The 21,397-nt window shown below is 42.0% G+C and overlaps 2 protein-coding genes across 2 annotated transcripts; both read left to right on the forward strand.

The window, feature by feature from the left end:
• Nucleotides 1-6,342: 6,342 nt before the first annotated feature.
• On the forward strand, nt 6,343-10,447 carry LOC139217517 (fatty acid-binding protein, brain). Its single transcript, XM_070848841.1, has 6 exons — nt 6,343-6,609; nt 6,708-6,818; nt 8,399-8,672; nt 8,869-9,041; nt 9,481-9,582; nt 10,212-10,447. Exons 3-6 carry the CDS (start codon nt 8,600-8,602, stop codon nt 10,260-10,262), a joined length of 399 nt encoding a protein of 132 aa, XP_070704942.1. The 5' UTR covers nt 6,343-6,609; nt 6,708-6,818; nt 8,399-8,599; the 3' UTR covers nt 10,263-10,447.
• A 2,246-nt stretch (nt 10,448-12,693) lies between these two features.
• smpdl3a (sphingomyelin phosphodiesterase acid like 3A) lies at nt 12,694-19,614 on the forward strand. The gene is made up of 7 exons (XM_070849616.1): nt 12,694-12,813; nt 15,190-15,334; nt 15,455-15,551; nt 16,382-16,545; nt 16,679-16,859; nt 17,572-17,696; nt 18,233-19,614. Exons 2-7 carry the CDS (start codon nt 15,257-15,259, stop codon nt 18,536-18,538), a joined length of 951 nt encoding a protein of 316 aa, XP_070705717.1. The 5' UTR covers nt 12,694-12,813; nt 15,190-15,256; the 3' UTR covers nt 18,539-19,614.
• Nucleotides 19,615-21,397: the final 1,783 nt, after the last annotated feature.

The raw sequence follows: 21,397 nt of genomic DNA on the forward strand, positions 1-21,397 counted from the left end.
TTTGTAAAGTTACCAATGACCTTTGATGATTGCTGATGCAGCTTAATTCTTGTGCTACTTGACATACATATAATAAATAATCTGTATAATAATATATTCACAAGACCCAAAACTAATAAAACCCATTTTTTGTGAATGCAGTTTGGCTAAAGATACCATATTGTTACGGTTGCGTTTGTACTGAACCCAAAAAGCTGGACTGAGCCGGTGGTTGTGGTAAAAAAGTAAAGGCTTTATTAAATGAGCAAAAAGCAGAAGACGAGGAGACGAGTCACTGGCAGGCAGGTGGACTGTAGACAAGCTGGGAGACAACACATGGGAGGGTGGACCGTAGAATGGCTGACTGGAAGGGTAGACAGTGGAGTGGAGACGGAGACGGCACTGGAGGGCTGATCAACGAGGAGAATGGGATCTGCACAAAGTCAGGAAGAGACCAAATGTTCAGGCCTCAAAGAGATAAAGAGATATCAGAAGAGTACTGAGTGGTGCTGTTGTCTTCACCGAGTTGACGGAACAATCTGGCACCGCAGTGAAGACACAGGTCCGCTTATACGGCAGAGTAGATGAGGATGATGAGCAGCAGGTGTGCCTCGCTGATGAAGACACACATCAGAACACACACACAGACACAGAGTGGGGGAAGGGAGTGAAGGCAGGGGAAGACACAGACAAGAAAAGTGAAGAAAAAAAAAAAACATCCAGTATATGACAGTCACTGTTCACACTGTGACACCATATATGCACAAGAAAATACATGTTGACCTGGTGATGGTGCCAGATGAAGAGGGAAAGAAGTGAATAAAGTGATAAAAGCTCAGAGTAGTTGTAAGAGCAGCAGTTGTCAAGATCACTCAGTAAAAAACAAGCAAACGCATGTCAGACAGTGTTGAGTGACCACAGACTGGCCTCTTCTGTGTGCACACAGTCTCAGACCAGTAAGACATCATCGTATCCGTGATCTCTCTGAGCTGCTGCAGCGTCACCACATCACACCGTGGACGTCAGGAGTCACATCCTGGTGGACGAGGAGTTTGGCTCTTCACCTGTGTGTTCATGTGTGCTGTCAAACATCACCATGACTCCTGTCTGCTCTCTGATAAACACTGTGTGAAGGATGAAAGTCACAGCATCACATATTTTTAGCTCAACCATCAACTTCACACCAACCACCAACTTCCTCAGTCCTCTCTTCTTCTTCTTTTCAGACACGTCACAAATACAAATACATTTAGTAAAATGTCCCACATACTAAATCTGGTTTTACAGGATCTCTTTAATGATCTCCTCTGACCTCTTTAATCTTTATTTATTTTGATATTGCTGATAAGATCATTGGGAATCAATTAGCAAAATGTTTTTGCTTTTTAGAGACTCTCAGAGATGAAACGCTGATATGCTCCACCTACATGAGAAAAAAAAGAACAGACGATGAGGAAGTGACTCTTTCTTAAACACAGAGGGTTTTATATTCCTGTGTCAGACACACCAGATCATTTAGATCATCAGGACAGCAGAGAGGAAAACATGGCTGAATTAACATGGATTAGAATATTTGTATTTCTGACACTGATGCTTCAGTTTACAGGTAAGAATACATTTCTGTACACATCTATTTAAAAAATGTTAAGTAATTAAGGTTAAGTACTATGAATATACTGTAAACACCATAAGGCTTCTTTAACATTAAGTCTGAGCATGACAGTTGTATTCTGATTTATTTTTCATATTATCTCTCTAATCTTCTCAACAGCAACACAGGGACAATACTCCTTCTTCACTGTCAGAGCTGGAGATGGAGTCACTTTGCCTTGTAACAGTGAGACAAAGGATCAGGATACATGTGTCAGTGCTACCTGGAGCCACAGTGGTTCAAAACACTCAGGAGGAGCAGTAGATCTGTTTGTATTTGGAAAGATTGTTGAAAAGCTAAAAGCTGAATCAGACAGATTTAGTGTGGCAGCGAACTGTTCTCTGGTTATAAAGAAGGTCACAGCTGAGGATGCTGGTCTTTACATCTGCCAACAGACAAACTCAAGAAGACATCAGGTTTATCTGTTTCTTATTAACAGTGAGTATTTACATCATCATGATTTCAGCTCAAACTGTTTCGTTGGACCAATTTACTAAAACTTAATATTTATGATCACAGTGATGACGTTGATTGTTTTTCTCTCACATCTCTCCTTCTCTTCACCAGTGACCGAACATGAAGACAAAAACAAAGTGATGTTAAACTGCTCTGTGTCGACATATGGAGAGTGGAAACACACAGTGAGGTGGCTGTATGAGGGTAAAGACAACAGATACAAGACGACATCTCCGTCTGCCTGCTCAGCCAGTATCACTGTTCTGACGTCTGACAGGCCAAAGTATCATCAGTTATTCAAGTGTGAAGTGACCAATAATATTAATTATCAGAAGCTCACCTTCAGCCCTCAGTCGTCAGGAGAGAAACCAGGTGAGATTGTGACAAGCTGTGTTAAGACGGCATCATTCATTCTCATTTAATTACTGCAGATGGTGAACACGTGTTTTTTTTTCTCACTGCAGAGTTTGTTACTTCCGTTCCAGGTAAGGATCCAAAAGCAGCAAGTGAATCAACAGCACCAACAACAAAACCAGCAACAACAACGTCACTAACAAAAATGTCACCCGCAAAACCAGCACTAACAAAAACTTCACCAACAACAAAGTCACTAACAGAAACATCACCACCAACAACTGATTCAACAACAAAACCAACATTCGCAGGTACAAACTAAACCACATCTCCAAACAATGAGGCTCTAACGAAAGGACACTACGACAAAACGTCTCACATATCTCTGTCACTGAAAGTCCTTTGCCTCTTTGTCTCTCTCTTCCTGCTGTTGTCTTTATGTCTAGGTTTCTAAACTCATACCTTCTTTTAGCCACAGGAAGAGAGCTGCAGGAAGTTGGTTTTTTAACATTTTCAGTCTCTTTCCAGGTTGGTGGTGGTTCATTCTTTTGGCCGTGGTTTTAGCAGCAGTGTTTGTTGTGGCGTTCATCGGATGGAAGAGAACTAAAAGTGAGAGTTATTCACTGACTTCCCACAAGTTCTGATAAACCTGCTTCATCACTGAGACGCTAAATTCCTGAGCGACTCCCTCTTTTTTGTCTTCACAGGGAACAAACTGCAGACGGATGTCAGCACTGTAAGTGTTAAAAACATTTTTATTCACTTCCCCTTCCACCAAACCTGAGCCACTTTTGCTGCAAGCTTTCCAAATGTAGCAAGTATTTAGTTTAAAATGACAACAGTGACAGATTTACTACATGAAATGTCTGTCTGTCTGTCCTGAACCACAGATTCTTAATTGTAGTTGTCAAGCATCAATTTCTCTGGCAGATTTGAATGCAAAATAACACTGACTCCATTGTGTGGCATTGCTGGGTTACTGCTGGCTGTAAGAGTTAAAAAACTGCCATGCTGGTGAGCCTTTTTTATCAATAATTTTCTCACCACATGCATTCATTTCCCCACTCCACACTGCTTCTGTTGCTGTGTCACATGTCAGTGATGCAACCAAACAATTCACCTCAGCAGCATCCAGGCTTGAACTCACTCCCCTCCCCTTTCTGTGCTGGGTTTGCATGCTTTCCTCATGCTTACATGTGTTGTCTGTGGCTTCTTCCCACTAGCCAGGTGAGGTCTAGTCTAGGTTTACTGACACTCTGAATCAGCTGTGGGTGTGAGTGGTTGCTGTCTCTATGTGTCGGCACAATAGTGTGCACTAGTCAGTGTTGTATATATACAGTGCACGTCAGGATGAATCCACATGTTACTGAGCAGCCAGTATGTTGTCTCCTCTCTGTAGGCTGATCCTGAGGATGGTGTTCCCTACGCCTCCATCAGCTACACCAACAAAAAACCCCGGGTAAGCTCTCTGATGGACGTCTGTCCGACGAGATGGTGTTACTGGTGACGTTAGTGAGAAAACTTCTCAGACTGAAAGGCAACTTGTAATGAATATTCATATTGATGAGTATTCTTATCAGCAGAAGAAACAAAGCGCTCCATTACAGTACATATAGGTGCTCCATTGTGAGGTGTATGTCCTTCATCCCCAGGTTCAGGGTGAGGATGGTGATGGTGATGAAGATGACGCAGTGACCTACAGCACTGTGAAAGCCCCCTCCTCCTCTTCTGCTGCGGCCTCCACTGATCCCAGCAACCTCTATTCCACCGTCAACAAGTCGAACGAATGAATCTGAAACAGGATTTTCCTGAAATGGGGTCACAGAGAGATGCTTGTGTTACTGCTGCTTTTACTTTTGCATGTACAATTTGTATATGTGTTTGTTCCTTCTCCGTAGCTCAGATCAAACAATCAGATTCCTTGACGTGCAGCTCTTGATGCTGCTGAGATTTAGATGGATGCGTGTCGGTTCTTCTGACTGCGTCTGTGACGACAGTTTGCAGAAGCTAATCTTTGGAATAAGGGCAATTTAAAGGCCAGTGAATGCCATTGCACTGGATACTCATATTCATGCTTCCAGTGTTGTCAAAATGCTTATTATAGTGGACTATAGGAGTGAATATAGCTAAAAGGGGCTGTTCAGCTCAGCTGGTCTGCAGGTCTATGTGATCACTCACTCTCTCCCTTCCTACACTCTGCATCATTGTCTTGTAGATTTTTTTTGATTTGATTCAATAAATGACTCCTCGTTTGTGTAAAACCTCTTGTGTGGACTCCTGAGCGAGTACTTTATGTTCTAAAAGTGTGTTATTGAGTCAACATGTGTTAGTATTCCTGCTTAAAACGTGGTATTCCAGTTTACTCTTCACCTGTGTGTTCATGTGTGCTGTCAAACATCACCATGACTCCTGTCTGCTCTCTGATAAACACTGTCTGGAGAAAACAAGCTGCATTGTTTCAATCTGAAAATAGAATTTCTTCACACCTTCAACTTCCTCATTCCGCTACTTCTTTTTATCAGGTGGTTCACATCAGTATCATGCAGCATCTCTTGACAAAAGCACACTGCAAACTGTAATAAGTTGACGTATAAAATCTCAAGAAACAGATTGCCTCAAAATTTCCAAGTAAAGTAGATCATTATGTTGTTAAAGCAGAAAAGGACTGTGTTTAGGCATCTTATGTCATGGCAGTTAACGTGAGTATGGTTGTCTGTGTAATCTGAGTTAAATGATCCTTTCTAAACATGGGGGGGGGGGTCACATTATCTATCATTTTATTTTTCCCCGTGTGAAGTGTGTCCCGTGTGACCGTCTGTACCAGTGGGCCTCGTGTGTCTGTGACGTCTATCCGCTCGTCATTAGAGGGTAAAAACCTCCAGAGCTCTGCTGCTGCTGTTCACCACATTCTCACCAGACCACTTCCCCTTCAGGTCTCTGAGAAAGACGAGCGTGCAAAGGCACAACGAGGAACCAACAGGTCTCGGACCAGTAACACCTCGTCTTATCTGTGATCTCAGCTGTGTCACGACCAGAAACTCACACAAGACGATGGACGCTGGGTCGTGTAATGGAAGATTACTGTTTGTGTTTCATTTGCAGGTGCATGCACGTGATGTGACGTCTAAAATACTGAAGAAAGGTACGTAAAAGTGCCGTGTGTGCAACAGGATGTGCTCAGGTCGGCTCGAACCAGTTCTGCAGATGCCCCCCCACATCGTCCTACTGCCACGAAAGGACACCAGGAGTCAGCTTCTGGTGGGCGAGGAGTTCGACTGTGCTGTCGAACAACAACATGACTCCTGTCAGTTTTCTTTTTCTTTTATCTGAAGAAACAAGATGCATTATTGCAACCATTTATCTTAACCAATAATCTTACCACAATAAAACTTCCTCAGTCCTCTTCTTCTTTTTCTTTCCGTGTCACAAATGCACCGTGGGACCGGACACGGTGTGAACTCGAGACTCAGTGTGAGAGTTTTTCTTGTTCCAGTGTTAGATTGGCTCAATGAATGTAGAAACTTCACACATGGAGGTCTAGTTTACATGTGACGTGATAGATGCTAATAAAGTGCAGCAAGGAAAGAAACCAGGTCAAAAATATGTTTCTAGGATAACTGCCTAAAATGTTTCTTCATCTTATGGATTTGAAGTTAGGATCCAACAGGACTGCAAGGTAGTGACTCAACATTGTTATGTATCTCTCTCCTTCAAAAAACTGCAGCCACATATCTTTTTAATGTTTTTATTCTCTTTTCTTCCTCGGACTGACTGAGTCTGCTTCCTTGTCTCAACTTCTGTGTGTATTTTGGCAAAGAGAAGCCTCATTTAGCTGCCAGAGAGGGCAGTGATGGGCCATTTATTCACTAGAAGTAGTAAATCATTGTACGACAAAGTAAATCAGAGTCCGAAAAATTTATTCTAAATAACGATGTTGTTTTATTAACTTAAAACTCAAAATCGAACCCATTTAAACCACTGCCGGTAAATCACTGCTGTTTGCCTCTAGTTGTTTGTCGTTTCATGCTTCAAAGATGACTGAACCACCTTCTTTTTTCTATGAGTTCTTAATGTTTATTTAGATCAGAAAGAGAGGGAACAGAGGTTAAAAGAGCAGGGGTGTGAGCAGGTAGAGGCCCCAAGAGCAAAAACAAAGAAGCAACTTAAGAGTGAGTTGTTTTATACATTTCTGTTCCCATATTCTGCAAACTGCACTTCTTAATGTCTTTAAAGCTTAAAAGACAATGAACTGAAAACATGCTGACAGAGTTAGCAGACCTCATCTGTTCGGGGGAACTCTCCAGAGAGCAGGACGTCCTGACGAGGAGTTCACCAGAAACCTGGGAACAAACATCAGCAGCTGCAGGAAACACAGACAGTAAGTGATGGCAGCTTTTTTTTCATTTTCAACATACTTGTATTTCCCACCAGAAAGTGGCGCCAGAGATCCTTCACAACATGTCTGCTCTCCACCCACAATGAACCACATGGCCAAAAGTATGCGGTCACCCAAACAAACCCTCTCATATGTGACTGTTGGGCCCTTTTACTCCAGAGCCGAAGCTGAAACTGCCCCAGCACACCGAGCTCCTGCCCTGAAAGTTTCAAGGAAATTAAGATTAAACAAAACATATCAGAATAAAACAAAAAAAAAAGCAGGCTCAGATTCACATTGTGGACAATCTGCATCCTTATCACGTCCTTATGATCAGTCTGTATGTAGATAAAACTGGATAATAATAATTAATTACAGAATCACAGAGTAAATCTTCAGTTATTCGTTTTCAGATGAGATGTAGACGGACAGGAAGGGAAAAGAAAGAAAGAACACTGAAGAAAGGGGGAAGTGAAAAGAGAAACAAGCATATGGAAGACAAACGGAGAGAATGAACAACTGTATAACTTATATTTTGCATTTTTTATCTAACTATGCCCCAGTGCACCATGGGATGCATCTCAGAGCTGAAACTACAGCTACCTGATCAGTAAACTGAGTAATTTGTACATTTCATCTCTCTAATGGAACAAAAAAACACCCAGTGAGCACTTTATAAAAACCAAATGAAACTTATCAGACAGGAAACGCACGCTGGCTCATGTGTTAGTTAATGTACTTGAGCAGATTCCCTTTAACTTGGTGTCTCACTGATGCTGCGGGGACATGAGGACGGTGGTGACGGTGTCGGCGGTGACTTCTCTGATGGGACGACACACAGTCCGCCTCCTTTAATCACTGCGGCGACGAGAAAAACAAACTTCCTTCCTGGAGCAGACATGACACTAACATACATGTACTTTGTGTGAGAAAGCAGATCCTGCATCCTCACTGTCTCTCTCTCTCACACACACACACACACACACATGTAAAAAACGTTCATACACAGTAATTAGTGTGTGTGTTGAGCATGAAGAAATTGCAGTTGGGGGGGGGTCGTTAATGCAGTTCAGGACAAAGGGCTGTCAAACAAACTGATTCTGCTCCACTGACGCTTCCCTACAGGACACATTCCAGACACAAGAAGGCCTGTGTCTCATACGAGGCTAACAGGGGATTAAGATGAGGAAATTAATTAAAACATATACATGGATTAGCTCCTAAAGCTCGCCAACTGATTGACAAACTCTGCCTAACTCTCTGAATCCCAGTTTCCGGCAATTTCTGACTGACAACACACAAGAAACTCATTTTCAGACAAGCTTAGAGGCTGTTGAATGTTTCCCTTTGAGGTTTTATGTATTTATTCATTTATTTTTTTTTTGCTGAATGCAAATAATTATCTAGGTTTTTGGCCCTTTAATCTTTAATACTCTTAAATGTGGATTTCCTGAGGTATGGCATGCACCACACCACACCACACCACACCACACCACACCACACCAACTGACACCCATGAGTGAGAGTAATTACATCATTAGGCACACAAATGGGCTAATTCTTTCCTTTTTTTTTTTGTCTAGGGGTTCGTAAGACCGTGACCCATTTTAAATATCCAATAACGACCCAGAGAACATCTCCTGAGCCAATGGGGTGCGTGGTGCCACCCACCTGCGCGCATAATAATAAGGAGCAGAATAATAACACGAGGGGGGACACTTGGAAAAGCTGCAGCTTGCTCAGTGTGCTTTGGAGATTACTTTGCCTCTCAGAAAACCTTCACCATGGTCGACGCCTTCTGTGCCACTTGGAAACTGGTTGACAGTGACAATTTTGATGAGTACATGAAAGCACTTGGTGAGTAACAGTCTTTTTTTCTTAGAATATGTGCTGTTTTGTTTAATATCACTTAAATGAAGGCAGGAAAAATCTCTGTGCCTCATGTCAGACCCCTTCGGATAACCTCTTTAGTCCTGATAACATGTGAAATGTTCAGAGGTTGTTGTAAAACAGGCCGTTAACAGCCATATTTCTCCCCTGTCTGCCCGGTCAGGCGTGGGCTTTGCCACCCGGCAGGTCGGGAATGTGACCAAGCCGACCGTCATCATCAGCCAGGAGGGCGACAAGGTGGTGATTCGCACCCAGAGCACCTTCAAAAACACAGAGATCTCCTTCAAGCTGGGAGAGGAGTTCGAAGAAACCACCGCCGATGACAGAAACTGCAAAGTAAGTCTGAGAAAAGGCCCAAAAATACATTCACATACAAGCTGTGGTTAGATCCAAATACACAAACATCTCTAGTGTTGAACAACCCAGTTAATCACCAACTTTTCCTCCAGAGGCCCCAAGAAGTGTCTTTCAACATCGGAAGTTCATACATTTCTAGTGTTTTTACAGACTTACAGCTCTTATTTACCGTAATCCAACATTTCCTGCTTGCCTCAACTCTCTTTGCATGCGTAGAGTAGATAATAAGTTAGAGAAAGATGTTTTCTGGAAGCAGCTCTGATCAAACTTTTGTCTCTATTTGTGAGTCAGTGACAAGAATGGAAAGCTGGAGACCTCCGGAAACAGGCCGACATTTGGCAGCATCTTAATGCACGCATTTATTCCGCCTAACCTGTTGAAAAAAAACAACAACTCTTTCTTCTCTTCGGTCTTTCAGTCCACGGTGACTCTGGAGGGGGACAAGTTGGCCCACGTCCAGAAGTGGGACGGCAAAGAGACCAAGTTCGTCAGAGAAATCAAGGACGGCAAACTGATCATGGTGAGACGAACGGACCCAGATCACACTCAGTCCTTCTACATGACCTTTAGCAAAACACATTTAATAAGAAAGTAGAAAAGGGAACTCAAGGCGCCTAATTTTGCTTCATTATCAACATCATCGTCATCACTTCGGGGACTTTTTTTTTGGAATAAAACACCAAGAAATAAATGGTTTTATGAAATGTTTCAGATGATCAGTCTGATATCAGCAGACAGTAGATCAAGTCTCACATCAAACTCCGTCCTCGGGAACTTCTTTTGCCCCCCCCAGCCCTCCCAGTCGGACACGACACTCACTCCTCTGTGTGCTCTCAAACGATGATGAATCTAGAAAATGTTGATGCACAGTAGACTTTGTTAGAGAGTTTTAGGAATCATTTTTGTGTGGAAAACTTCTGCAGGCACAAAAATAGCAAATAAATAAGTTTAGTTTCTGTTTTATTGTCTTTCTGCATCAGATTTTTGCTGTTTGTTTGTCTGCGTTTTTCTTTTCTTTGCCTTTTCATGCATTCATAGAGTCAGTCAGCTTGAACTACGGCACTGGCCTGTTTAAACATTTTCTTTTTTGTTGGTGAAATGGGTGCATTCAGTTCCCTGTCATGGTAACGGTCTTCTCTCCCCCTGCAGAATTTGACCTTTGAGGATATCCATGCGGTGCGTACCTATGAGAAGGCATGAGTGCTCCCACCGACGCCATCCCGTCCCGGCCAAGAAGTGCTGATTGTCTAATTATTATTGACTGTATGCTTCTCTTTGCACTTCATCTTCCTCCACATGTACGCGGCCTGCAGGCTGCACATGTTTTGTAAGAATTTTTTTTTATATGAGAAAACATTTCTGTCGAGATGGATGGATCATCTTTGCAACCCTGTGTGAAAAATGAAATAAAGAAACACAGAGAGTAAATGTTTGACTCGTCTCTGGTGTGTTTATATATCTGACTTTGTAGAGGAGGAACAGAGAGTCACTCTGACATGACTAAAATAATTCATTCTCTAGTTGCACAATAATAAAAACATAACTGCGGTCTGTGATTTCCACAGACTGTTCGTGTTTTGGAGCATTTCAGAAAAACAGATGACTCAGTTTACTGGAAATCCAACAAAAATTCCTGCTCCGGAGTTGAACTCGACGGCAGAATGAGACATTAAGTGCAGCAATATGCCAAATATCCCCTCAGAGAGAACAATTTGTGCCTGATTACTCCCCCGATGTGATTTTAAGGCCTCAAATGACTATTAAATCCCTGCTTCAGAGGTACGCTCTGACTACTGTACTTGAAGGCTCAGTGCACCCAAACATGTTTCATGTTTGTGTTTTAGCTGCTTTTTAAGAGCTATCGGTCTCTCCAGGAACAGATACTCTGGATAAGACCTGACCGTGAGTGACACTTTCCACCAAAGAAATAGTCCCTAATTACATTTCATCCACCCTTACTGTATGGAAACTCCCTGTGTGACTACATACCACTAAATGTAAGCAGGAAAATGTGTTTTTCAACATTAAATTTGAGGGTTATATGACATTTAAAAGGACAGGACGGAAAGGATGATTTGCTTTGCACAAAGTTATTTAGTGTGTGTGTGTGTGTGTGTGTGTGAGAGAGAGAAAAACTGGATAGTTTAACGTCTTCTTCTACAAAATAATCCTTAAAATCAAACAATCTAAGAAGGAAAAATCCCTCCTCCTGTGGTCACATGAAAGCGTGGCCTCATATAAAGGGGACATACGCCCCAAAAAAATTGCTTTTAACTACAATTTCGGGTTTTTTAAAATGTTGTGAGATTAAATATCCACTTCTTTACATTCATGGGTGGATCTATGGACCACATGGAGTACGCAGGAGCTGCTCCTATGTTCATTTAATATTAAAGAAGAACATATTAGTGTATAATTAGACAGTATTCAGATCATTTACCTAAGTAAAAGTAGTAATATAACACTGTAAAAAAAGGCAGCTGTGGTGGAGTAGCATTATACTGTGGTAGTTTAAAGTTTAAAATGTTATTTATAATATTTAATAAGACCAACAGCTTTGTATGTAAAGTCTGACTTTGCACCCTGCAGCTGTCAAATCAATGTGTTGCAGTAAAAAGTTCTAGGTGGTAATAAATGGAAATATTCAAGCAGAGTACTTGAGTGCAGGACTTGGTACACCACAGATCACTTCAGCTCAATATCCTGCAGATTATTTTCACCACTTCCTCCCCTCAGCTCCAAAACACGTGACCAGCACTCCACTTCCTGTTTACATCAGACGTGACTGGCCAGCTGTGGTTGGCGCTTTAGTTTATATGCAGGCAGAGTGATGCTCCGTGCTGTCACTCTCTGACAGCCACCATGGTGTGTTTGCTGTGTTTGGTGCTGCTGTCGCTGTGCAGCGCGTCTCCTGCTGCGGCGGCGCCCGCTGGGAGCAGCCACCTGTCGGCCACAGGTGAGTGGAAACCCCGGGGGTGGTCGCTCAGGTGAAAACCTCGCGGGTTTATTTGTGGTTTATGTCACCATCCACAGACCTACACGGGTTTAAAAAGTGCAGCGTGAGAGGGCTTCACTTAACAACGTGAAGAATCAGCTGTAACAGTAAATATTTTCCTAAATTCAGGTCTGACTGGTGGGTGACATGCTCGCCGAATTCATCCAAAGACATTGTGGATTAATCTTAACTGGTCAACTTTGCTGTGAATGTTAGGTTTTCTTTGCTGTTTGGTAAAAAGCTATTAATTGACTGATTTTTAAACGGAGTTTGGCGAGAAACTCCTCAGAAAATGGGGAGACTGATGGTTTTATGGCTTTTTCACGTGGTTTGCTCAAGTTTCAAGTTTGTTTTGCAATTTAGCTTAAATTTAGACTTAAATAATCATAAAATGAACTTTAAGATAAGATTATAAAAAGTCGGATTGTGATAAGCCTATTGTCTTACCACATATCTGAGTTTCACAAACTACATTTTTGTTTTCTGTCTCTCTGTCTCGATCGTACGTTCTTCCTCTCTTCACTTCCCCTTCATCTCTCCAGGCAGGTTCTGGCACATCACCGACCTCCACCTGGACCCCACCTACCACCTGTCCTCAGATCCCACCAAGGTGTGCTACTCCTCCAAAGGAGCCCCCGCCAACCACGCCGGCCTGTACGGGGACTTCCTGTGTGACTCCCCCTACCGCCTCATCCAGTCGGCCTTCACTCACATCGGCGCGCTCTCGCAGCCGGAGGACTTCATCATATGGACCGGGTCGGTATACTGATGAGGGAGAGGGATGGTGGTGGGGGGAGAGGTGGAGGTTTGTGGTCTTTCTCTGACTTTCAAGGCCGCCTCAATGAACGAAACCATCTCTGATACAAACCAGCTCATAGAAACCGTATCAGTGGCTTTAGCTTAGTTTCACATCCCGTCCTTTTAGTGGTAAAGTTATTTACCTTGTGGACGTCTCTGTGTATAAGAGTGTGTTCTATTCTTTCATATCCAACCAACCAACTTTGAGGAAGTTACAGTTGAAGAATAAGGATGTTTCTGTGGAGTGAAATGACTCTAGGTGCAAATGTCTTAGAATTAGTCCAGTGGATCTAAAAGAGCTTGTTTGATCCACTGACAGGCTCAGAGTGTTATTCTAAGTGTCTGACAGCATTATGGAAAGGATCCCTACAGAGAGAGACCTGGAAGATCCTTTTGGTTTAACCACAAACAGCCGTTAAATCTCTCTCTGCACACACACCAGACTACATTGACAAAACCAGTGATTTTGTTGCTAGTCTCCTCGCTGTTGCTACTTAGGCGTTAGGATCCAAACCAACTGTTTAAACCACCATAGTTACGCAGTGACACAAACAAACCAACCGATCGAGGCAGCGATTCCCGTTTTTTTCAGGGTTTGGTTGACACGCTGGTTCCTGTAAGAGGGGCAGTACACTGTGTGTGCTTTTGAGCAAGCAGGACTTTCGCTTCCTCCTGGTATTTGTGGTCGCTGCTGAGTATGAAAACCCACAAGTTCCTTTTGCTTAATAACCTCCCTTGTTGGTTTTGGGTGAGCACCCAATGGACCTTATTCGCCAAATGTCCATAATAACAGAACATGTTTGTAGAACTCAGTTTGATTAAGGCTGCAACAACCGGTTATTTTACTCTCTCGCTTCTCTGCGTGTCTTGTCTTGTACCTTCTCTGAGAAGGTACACTGTGACTGCCTGTGTGGTATGTAATTAAAGGCCCATTGGAGCACTGAGACACCACCTCTTTACATTCTCTCTGGAAACTAATGTTCACTGCAGTGTAAAGAAAAACACTTGTAGGCATCGGTCTCGCAGCCCCTCGATACAGCTCTCTATTAATCAGCAGCTAATCAGCTAAGCCAGGAATTCACTGGCTTATTAAACATGCTTAAGAGAACGCCTTGCCACTTAATCCTCCACCCAAGGGAGTCGTTTCCAATTTTTAAGCTACTGTACAAGCAGATTTTTTTGCTTTATTCTATTGTTATTGGGCTTTGTAGCATGAGTTTGCCTTTTTACTTAAAGAGGAAATCCATTGTACAGTGGAATTATTCCTCCAACCTGAGCACAGTGCTGCTGAGCCAACCACGTTTGGAAAGACAGTTTACAACTCTGCTGTGATGGACAGGAAGTTTGGGTTTTCTTTGATTTCTACAGGTGGTGCTGCGTAATAACTCATCACTTACTGCAGTTACTTCACTCTCGTGTTTATCTCACTGTGCTGGACGTCTTTTACTGTGAACAGCAGCTGCACAACATGCTGAGTGTGCTGTAATAGCAGACATTGCACAACCTGGGCCTTTTTTCATGCATTTTCCATGAGTCATAACAACACTGCACTCCGCACTGCACAAATTAGTCACTGCAATCTGGGAACAGAGATGTTTACAACAAAGTCTGACTGAAAGAGAAACTTAAAACTCGCTCAGACAATCAAACAGGTTGTAAATAGCCAACAATGTTTATTTATTTAGATTATTTAGACAACTTTTAAGGTGGATACCAAAGTGAGCACTACTGAAATGTTGGTTATAATCACTCATCACACAGTAAAACTGTGCACTCAACTATTAAAATAATAATAATCTAATAATTATGACTCTATTTGTACAGCACCTTTAAAAAAACAGAGCAAAAACAGGATTCAGAGAGCTGAACAGTGAGGCCAAAGTAAAGCAAGGACTACAATGAATTTAAAATAAGGAAGAAAGAACAAGGCAAAAGCAGAAGAAACAAAAACAAAGGAATCAGCCCTTATACTGACTGATATTTACGATCAAATGGACTCTGAGTAATAATGATTTCATTCATCTTCATGTTTTTATCAATGTTGCATGTTGCCAGGTGACAAAATTACAAAAATAAAACCCCAAACTGTAATAAATTCTCCTTGATGCAGCTCTTTGTTTCCGTCCTTGTCGGTCAGATTCAAACAAAACCTGTTCAGATCTTCATGTGTGTATAAATAACAACTGGGAAAACTCTCAGCTCAGTGGCATTGTGATCTAAGTGACTCCCACCTGTCTTGTGTCTGAAAGGATGGAAGTAAACGCTCTTTAGCTTCTGTGCGGCTCATTTGACTTTGGGATAATGATGCTGGATCTTGGTTTGTCTCTCCACCAGGGACAGTCCACCTCACGTGCCTGCAGAAGAGCTCACTACAGACTTAGTGATCGAGGTGATCGGTAATATGACCAAGACCATCAGCCAGCACTTCCCCAACCTGACGGTCTACCCTGCCCTGGGAAACCACGACTACTGGCCTCAGGTAACTTTGCGTCAGCGCCTCAAGGTCTGCTCACAGAAAAGACTCACGATTGTCGTATGTAATAATAGTTTATGGTGGCATGTTTTTGATAAAGTGTTTTCTTCTTCTTCTTCTTCTTAGGACCAGATGCCGGCCTTCACTAATCTAGTCTACAAAGCTGCAGCCCAGCTGTGGAAGCCCTGGCTGGAGACTGAAGCTCTGCTCACACTCTCACAAGGTAACACGTTAGTTCATCAGCTGCTGTGAGGGTGTTTCTGTCATGATGCTGCAGGTAAAGTCTCCCAGACATACACAAGATGTTTTAGAAACATTAAATCCATTTTTTATTGAGCTTCGTCATAATGCAAGTTCTTTAAAGTGGCTCAGGTCTCATTTTTGTTGTCCTTGCTGTTGATCATCACTCTAACAGAAATCCAAACAGTGTCCTCACAGATGGTTTTCACTATTCGTCTACATCAGGGGTGTCAAACATTTGGCCTGCGTCCCGCTAGAAGGTCCAATCTGGCGGGATGACTTTGCAAAGTGTAAAAATGACAAAGAAGACAAATTTCAGGTTGTTCATAATGTTTTGTAAAAAGATAGTTCATTAAATGTGAACATTTTCAGAATGTACTTGTACTTTTTTTGCACTAAAACAAAAGGAACAATTTGGAGTTGTCGTTATTTATTTAGAGGTTATTATGCTGTGATTTTACTGGTCCGGCCCACTTGAGATCATATTGGGCTGCATGTGGCCCCTGAACTAAAATGAGTTTGACACCCCTGATCTACATGAACATTGAATTTGTACATTTGCACGTTTCATTTACGTTTCTTTAGTCATCGATGTTTTCTTTGTTTGTTCAGCCATACGAACCGTTTAGTCAGCAGACACTAGAGAAAACTTCCTCCTACCCTCTCTGGTGGACGCTGCACCCAATGTGTTTGTTCGAGATGTAGCATTTAGCGTATTGGTGTAATACTCTAATAAAGCTACATGCTATGCTAACGCTCTGTTCTTAGCATCAAGTAAAAGTGAGGTTTTACTTTGTGCCTCTGCTCCTGCAGGTGGTTTCTACTCCCAGCTAGTAAAGCCTGGTTTGCGGGTGGTTAGCCTCAACACGATCCTCTACTACGGCCCCAATAACGTCACAGCAAACGAGACCGACCCCGCTGGACAGTTCAAGTGGCTGAAGAAAACTCTAGAGAAAGCTGCTCAGAGCCTGGAGAAGGTCTGACTTTTTTTTAATTTGACCTTTGACCTGCTTTACAGTACTGCATGTTGAATCACGTGTGAATCAAAAAACCCAACATGTGAAAAAAGTTCAAATAAAGAGTTGAAATGTTTTTCTCTTGTTGCTGCAGGTGTACATCATAGCTCATGTGCCAGTGGGGTACCTGCCCTTTGCTAGGAACACCACTGCTATAAGAGATAGCCACAACGAGAGGCTGGTCGCCATCTTCAGGGAGCACAGTCACGTCATTGCAGGGCATTTCTATGGCCACACCCACCGGGACAGCATCATGGTGCTGATGGACAATCAAGGTAAAAAAAAATTAATCAGCACAAATACAAACATGTGGTTAAACATTCCCTATAATTGAAGTGAGGTTATTTGAAGGTGACTTGAAATGAAAGTTAGAAGCTTTACATTCAGACCTCCACTATCTGTCATCTTTCTCCTGAGTAACACTTTCCAGCTGCAGCATCCCCAGTTGTTTCCGGGCCAGATAGGATATATAAAAAGCTCCCTCTTCACCACAAAGGTCCAGTACAGTGCCAGCGCTTCTGATGACGCCGCTCCAATCCCTCCTTTCCTTTTTTCCCCTCACACATGAACAAGACCCTGAGACACTTGAGCTCCCTTGTTTGTAGCAGCAACTCAGTCTTAACTCTGAGGCAGTAATCCATTGTTGTCCTACAGAGAACCACTGACTCTGACTTCAAAGTGCTGACTCTCATTTTCTCACTTTTAGTAATCTATGTTTCTCAAAAACCAGACTGGAACTTCTGTAAATGGTGTATTTGTGGAGGTAATCTGTAAATTGCACTTAGATTAGCTTTCCACACTTTTGCTCTTGAAGCAGGCTGGAATCTGCTCTAACTAGTCAAGTGCAGATGACTTTTTTCCTGGTTTGGTCATCCAGTATGAAGTATCCACCCCTCAAGGAATGATTTAAAAACACAACCGGGGTCCATTCACCTTTTTCTGCAACTGAATTAAGTCGTATTTGTGTTTGGCTTTCTTGGTCTGTAGGTAAACCAGTGAACTCTGTTTTCGTGTCGCCGGCTGTCACACCAATCAAACATATTCGGGACCCTTACTCCAACAACCCAGCTTTCCGCATGTACTTGTACAAATCCAAGGAATACACTCTGATGGTAAGAAGCTCTGTGCTGCACAACCAGCTCACGCTTAGCATTAAGATGTTGGATCTAAGGGGCCAAAGCAGCCTGAAGCATAGAAAAATCTGTGGATATCATCATGCACATATAGGGAATTTTAAAACGTTGCATTCAAGCAGTCAATAGATCATAAATACCCGTCTCAAATGGCCGCCTCACCTCTAGTAGACTAATTAAACAAAATAATTCAACTTTGGTAGTGAGATCCCTGCTTGTTATTTCCCAATAAATCCTTAAAAAGTAAAAAATAAAGAAATAAGATGTGAATGAGAGCTGCATGAGTTGCTAAACATATTGACAAATTCAGATCAAAATAAAATGATCCTGTATTGAAATACCTACTCCTGGCTTTTATCTGCCTGATCACAGACAGAAGAAAGAAGTCCCTCTTTTTGATTAATCACGGTGTCAATCAGCACACAGAACCAGCCTCTGGCATTCAAAAGGACTCAAAGACTTGTTTCTTTCTCCTCTCTTTCTCCCCTTTTTGGTGCTTTTCTCCCTCTCTGAAGGATATCTGGCAGTACTATTTGAATCTGACGGAAGCCAACGAGAATGAAAGATCTGACTGGAGACTTGAATATATCATGACTGAGGCTTTTGGACTGACTGACCTGCGGCCACAAAGCCTGCTCCAGCTGGGCCTGAGCCTCAGCCTGCCGCAGACCGAAGCCTTTGACAAGTATTTCAGCCACTACATGGTCGGCTACAACAGCAGCATCACCTGTGAGGGAGACTGCAGGGTCAGCCAGGTGTGCTCTGTGCTCCACCTGGACCAGCAGTCCTACTCCACCTGCGTCGCAAAGGGAGAACTGTAGTGCAAATCAGAAATGAGGGATTTATCTCAGGAGTCGCATTTAACTTTTGATTTTTCAAATTATATTTTTCTATTCTACTGCTGCTGCTACATTTTAATCCATCTATTTACTCTAACATGATTTTTCTTCGTCTGAGAATTAACTTTCTGGTAATAACTTTGGATAAATTATCCAGATTACAAATTCCACAATAAATCAGTAGTTTGATAAATAGAAATTAAGATGAAAAAATATCATGAATCTGATGAAAAAGTATTTTAAAAAGTCTTCATTTTACAGAATGGCAGCATCAAAAATGAAGCATCCTCAAGGGATTTATTTCACAAGTCTTTGATTTTTAACATGATTTTTTTTTGAACAATTGTGTTTTTCTTTTTTATTAAATGATGGAATCATGAAAAAGGGCACGCCATACACTGGGAATAAGTTGGGGGGGCAGCAGAAGCAAAGTCCCAAATATTAATACTAGTGTACTATTCATCAAGGGATATTTGATTGAAGATAATATTTTGTTGGTATCCACTGTAGATGGGGAATACATATTGTGAAAATATACTCAAAAGAATCAGATGTTTTGATTGCATTGGGTTGCGGATGTGATCCAGCACTAGAAAAGTCATTGGAAATACAGAAAATACACTGATACAATGCAGACAGACATTTTGATGGTACTGAGTTTCAGTGTACGTCATTAAAAAAAATCTGTTCCATACAATGAGTCCAAGCTCCTCAGTTCATCACAGCAGTGTATTCTCCGTATCCCTTCCTGCATCGATGGATTACACCTAATCTCTGCAAGTAATCTTATTGCTGCCAAATGTCGCCATCACTTGAGCTGAAGGCGTTTGTTGATTGTGACAGTTAGAGCATCTTTACCTTCGGTAACGTGATGTAATTTGTCACAAAAAGGATTCAGATCAGATCCTGTAGACTATAAACAAGATTTTTGCTGACTTATATTGATTTTAATATTGGTATTGTTCTGCTAGTTACAGCCTGATGTTCAAGTGTGGTTTCATGTGGTTTTTACAGGTGGAGAAAAGATGCATTTTGATCAATAAAAACCCCCCAAATGATTTTATTCACACATATTTGTCATTAGATACCTGAACATTTAGCATACACGTAAGGATGCAGGTTTAGGTTTTTTTTATTTCACCTTGTTTTTACACTTTCTCTGGCAAACGTAACTACCTCCAGGACCTTCTCAACTTTCATAGTATCTCAGTGAAATGTACCTTTTATACATTTGACACGTGTTATTTTTTTCTATTAAGGTCTTATTTCAAAGATTTGTTTAAACCACCTTGTCTGTTTCTGAGGCAGGTTCATAGAGCAAGTGCTGCCTTTGTCTGCTCAAGATTATATAAAAAGAAACTTGACTGCAGGGCTGCAGAGTGTCGCTAGCTTGAAACAGTAAAGAACTTGTGCAGGCTAGTTTGTCTCTGCAGGGGAGGCAAAGGAACAGCGACTAACCTCATCTGACCCTCTCACTTCAATTTCACTCCCTCCCACCATCAGCCCCCTGATCTTATTCTTCTCCTGTTCAAACTTTCCAGAAACTCCTCTTGTTTCTCAGCCACCACCTCAAGCATGCGCCCCTCTCCTCTTCCCCTCCACCCTCCCAACTCTTTTGTCCCCTTTGCCTCCCTCCCCACATGTTGATTACGCCTCTTTTAAAGCTCCACTGGCAGCTTTTTGATGTAAAAGAAAAAAAAATACACCGACACAAATCACCAAAAGTTAGGCTGCAACGGAAATGAGCCAAACGATTTATTTTAATTGATTAATACAAGCTCTTGGGGAGCCACACAAGGGCTTGAAGGATAAATCTAAGTAGTCGCGAGATGGCCAACAAGATATAAAGTAGGAAAAAGTCCACAAATTCAACATTTTTAGATGTATTTCTCATTTTCACTGTATTGGTTGTGAATTACTGGACAGTTTTATCTCCTCAGACCCCTAAAAGTTATTCAAATAAATTAAAGATAAAGTAAGAATCATTTCTCTTTGGTGAAAGTGGTTATGATGTATCAGGCATGAAAACCTCCTGTTTGAGAGGTCACACGCCCAAAAACACCACAGACCTAAAGAGGAAGTGATGGAACAAACCTGAGAAAGCTGTGCTAACCAACCATCCCACACAAGAAAGAAATTGGTATTTACACAACATGAAAAGTTTTTAAACTCCTCAGAATTTATCTGGTTCACTAATTATTCGAAACTTCAGAGGGAGAAAAGAAGGACAGAGTTTAGAAAGAAGTTCCTTTCAGAGCCTCGAGCAGTGAATTCTTACTCTGTGTGTGCGTTTGTTAAAATCTTTCCCCCCATGCGCCCCCTTTGCCATCATTATTCCCGACTAAAGCCTGGCCTCCGATCCACTCAGAACGTAACCGTGGAGACGGAGTCGGTGGTGAGCGTGGCGATGGAGAGGACTCCATTGCCACGGTAACGGCAGTAGAGCTCCCAAACCTCCGAATCCATCTCTTAGGTCACTGTTAGCTGCTTTTATTTAACCAGTGACCTGCCAGTCAGACACAGCAAACAAAGGTGTGTGTGTGTGTGTGTGTGTGTGTGTGTGTGTGTGTGTGTGTGTGTGTGTGTGTGTGTGTGTGTGTGTGTGTGTGTGTGTGTGTGTGTGTGTGTGTGTGTGTGTGTGTGTGTGTGTGGTTATTTCAGGCTTTCAACCAAACCTTTTTCACCACTGTCCTTCCTAAGATGTTATTGATTTTCATGTTTTACTGGTTGGAAATAATACAAAACAGCTGTGGTGGATAAAATAACTAAAATAACTAAAAATAAACTAAATAACTAAAGTACTCAAGTCTCAAATCTGCTAGTTTATATTCTACTCATCAC

Source organism: Pempheris klunzingeri, chromosome 18 (genome assembly GCF_042242105.1).
Source record: "Pempheris klunzingeri isolate RE-2024b chromosome 18, fPemKlu1.hap1, whole genome shotgun sequence".
Classification (NCBI taxonomy): domain Eukaryota; kingdom Metazoa; phylum Chordata; class Actinopteri; order Acropomatiformes; family Pempheridae; genus Pempheris; species Pempheris klunzingeri.

Bases quoted from the DNA above. Each gene is read 5' to 3' on its own strand.
- LOC139217517 (XM_070848841.1), top strand. From the start codon at position 8,600: ATGGTCGACGCCTTCTGTGCCACTTGGAAACTGGTTGACAGTGACAAT. The intron at 8,673-8,868 runs GTGAGTAACAGT...CTGCCCGGTCAG, and splicing joins TGAGTACATGAAAGCACTTG to GCGTGGGCTTTGCCACCCGG. The intron at 9,583-10,211 runs GTGAGACGAACG...CTCCCCCTGCAG, and splicing joins AGGACGGCAAACTGATCATG to AATTTGACCTTTGAGGATAT.
- smpdl3a (XM_070849616.1), top strand. From the start codon at position 15,257: ATGACCAAGACCATCAGCCAGCACTTCCCCAACCTGACGGTCTACCCT. The intron at 15,552-16,381 runs GTAACACGTTAG...CTGCTCCTGCAG, and splicing joins TCTGCTCACACTCTCACAAG to GTGGTTTCTACTCCCAGCTA. The intron at 17,697-18,232 runs GTAAGAAGCTCT...CCCTCTCTGAAG, and splicing joins CCAAGGAATACACTCTGATG to GATATCTGGCAGTACTATTT.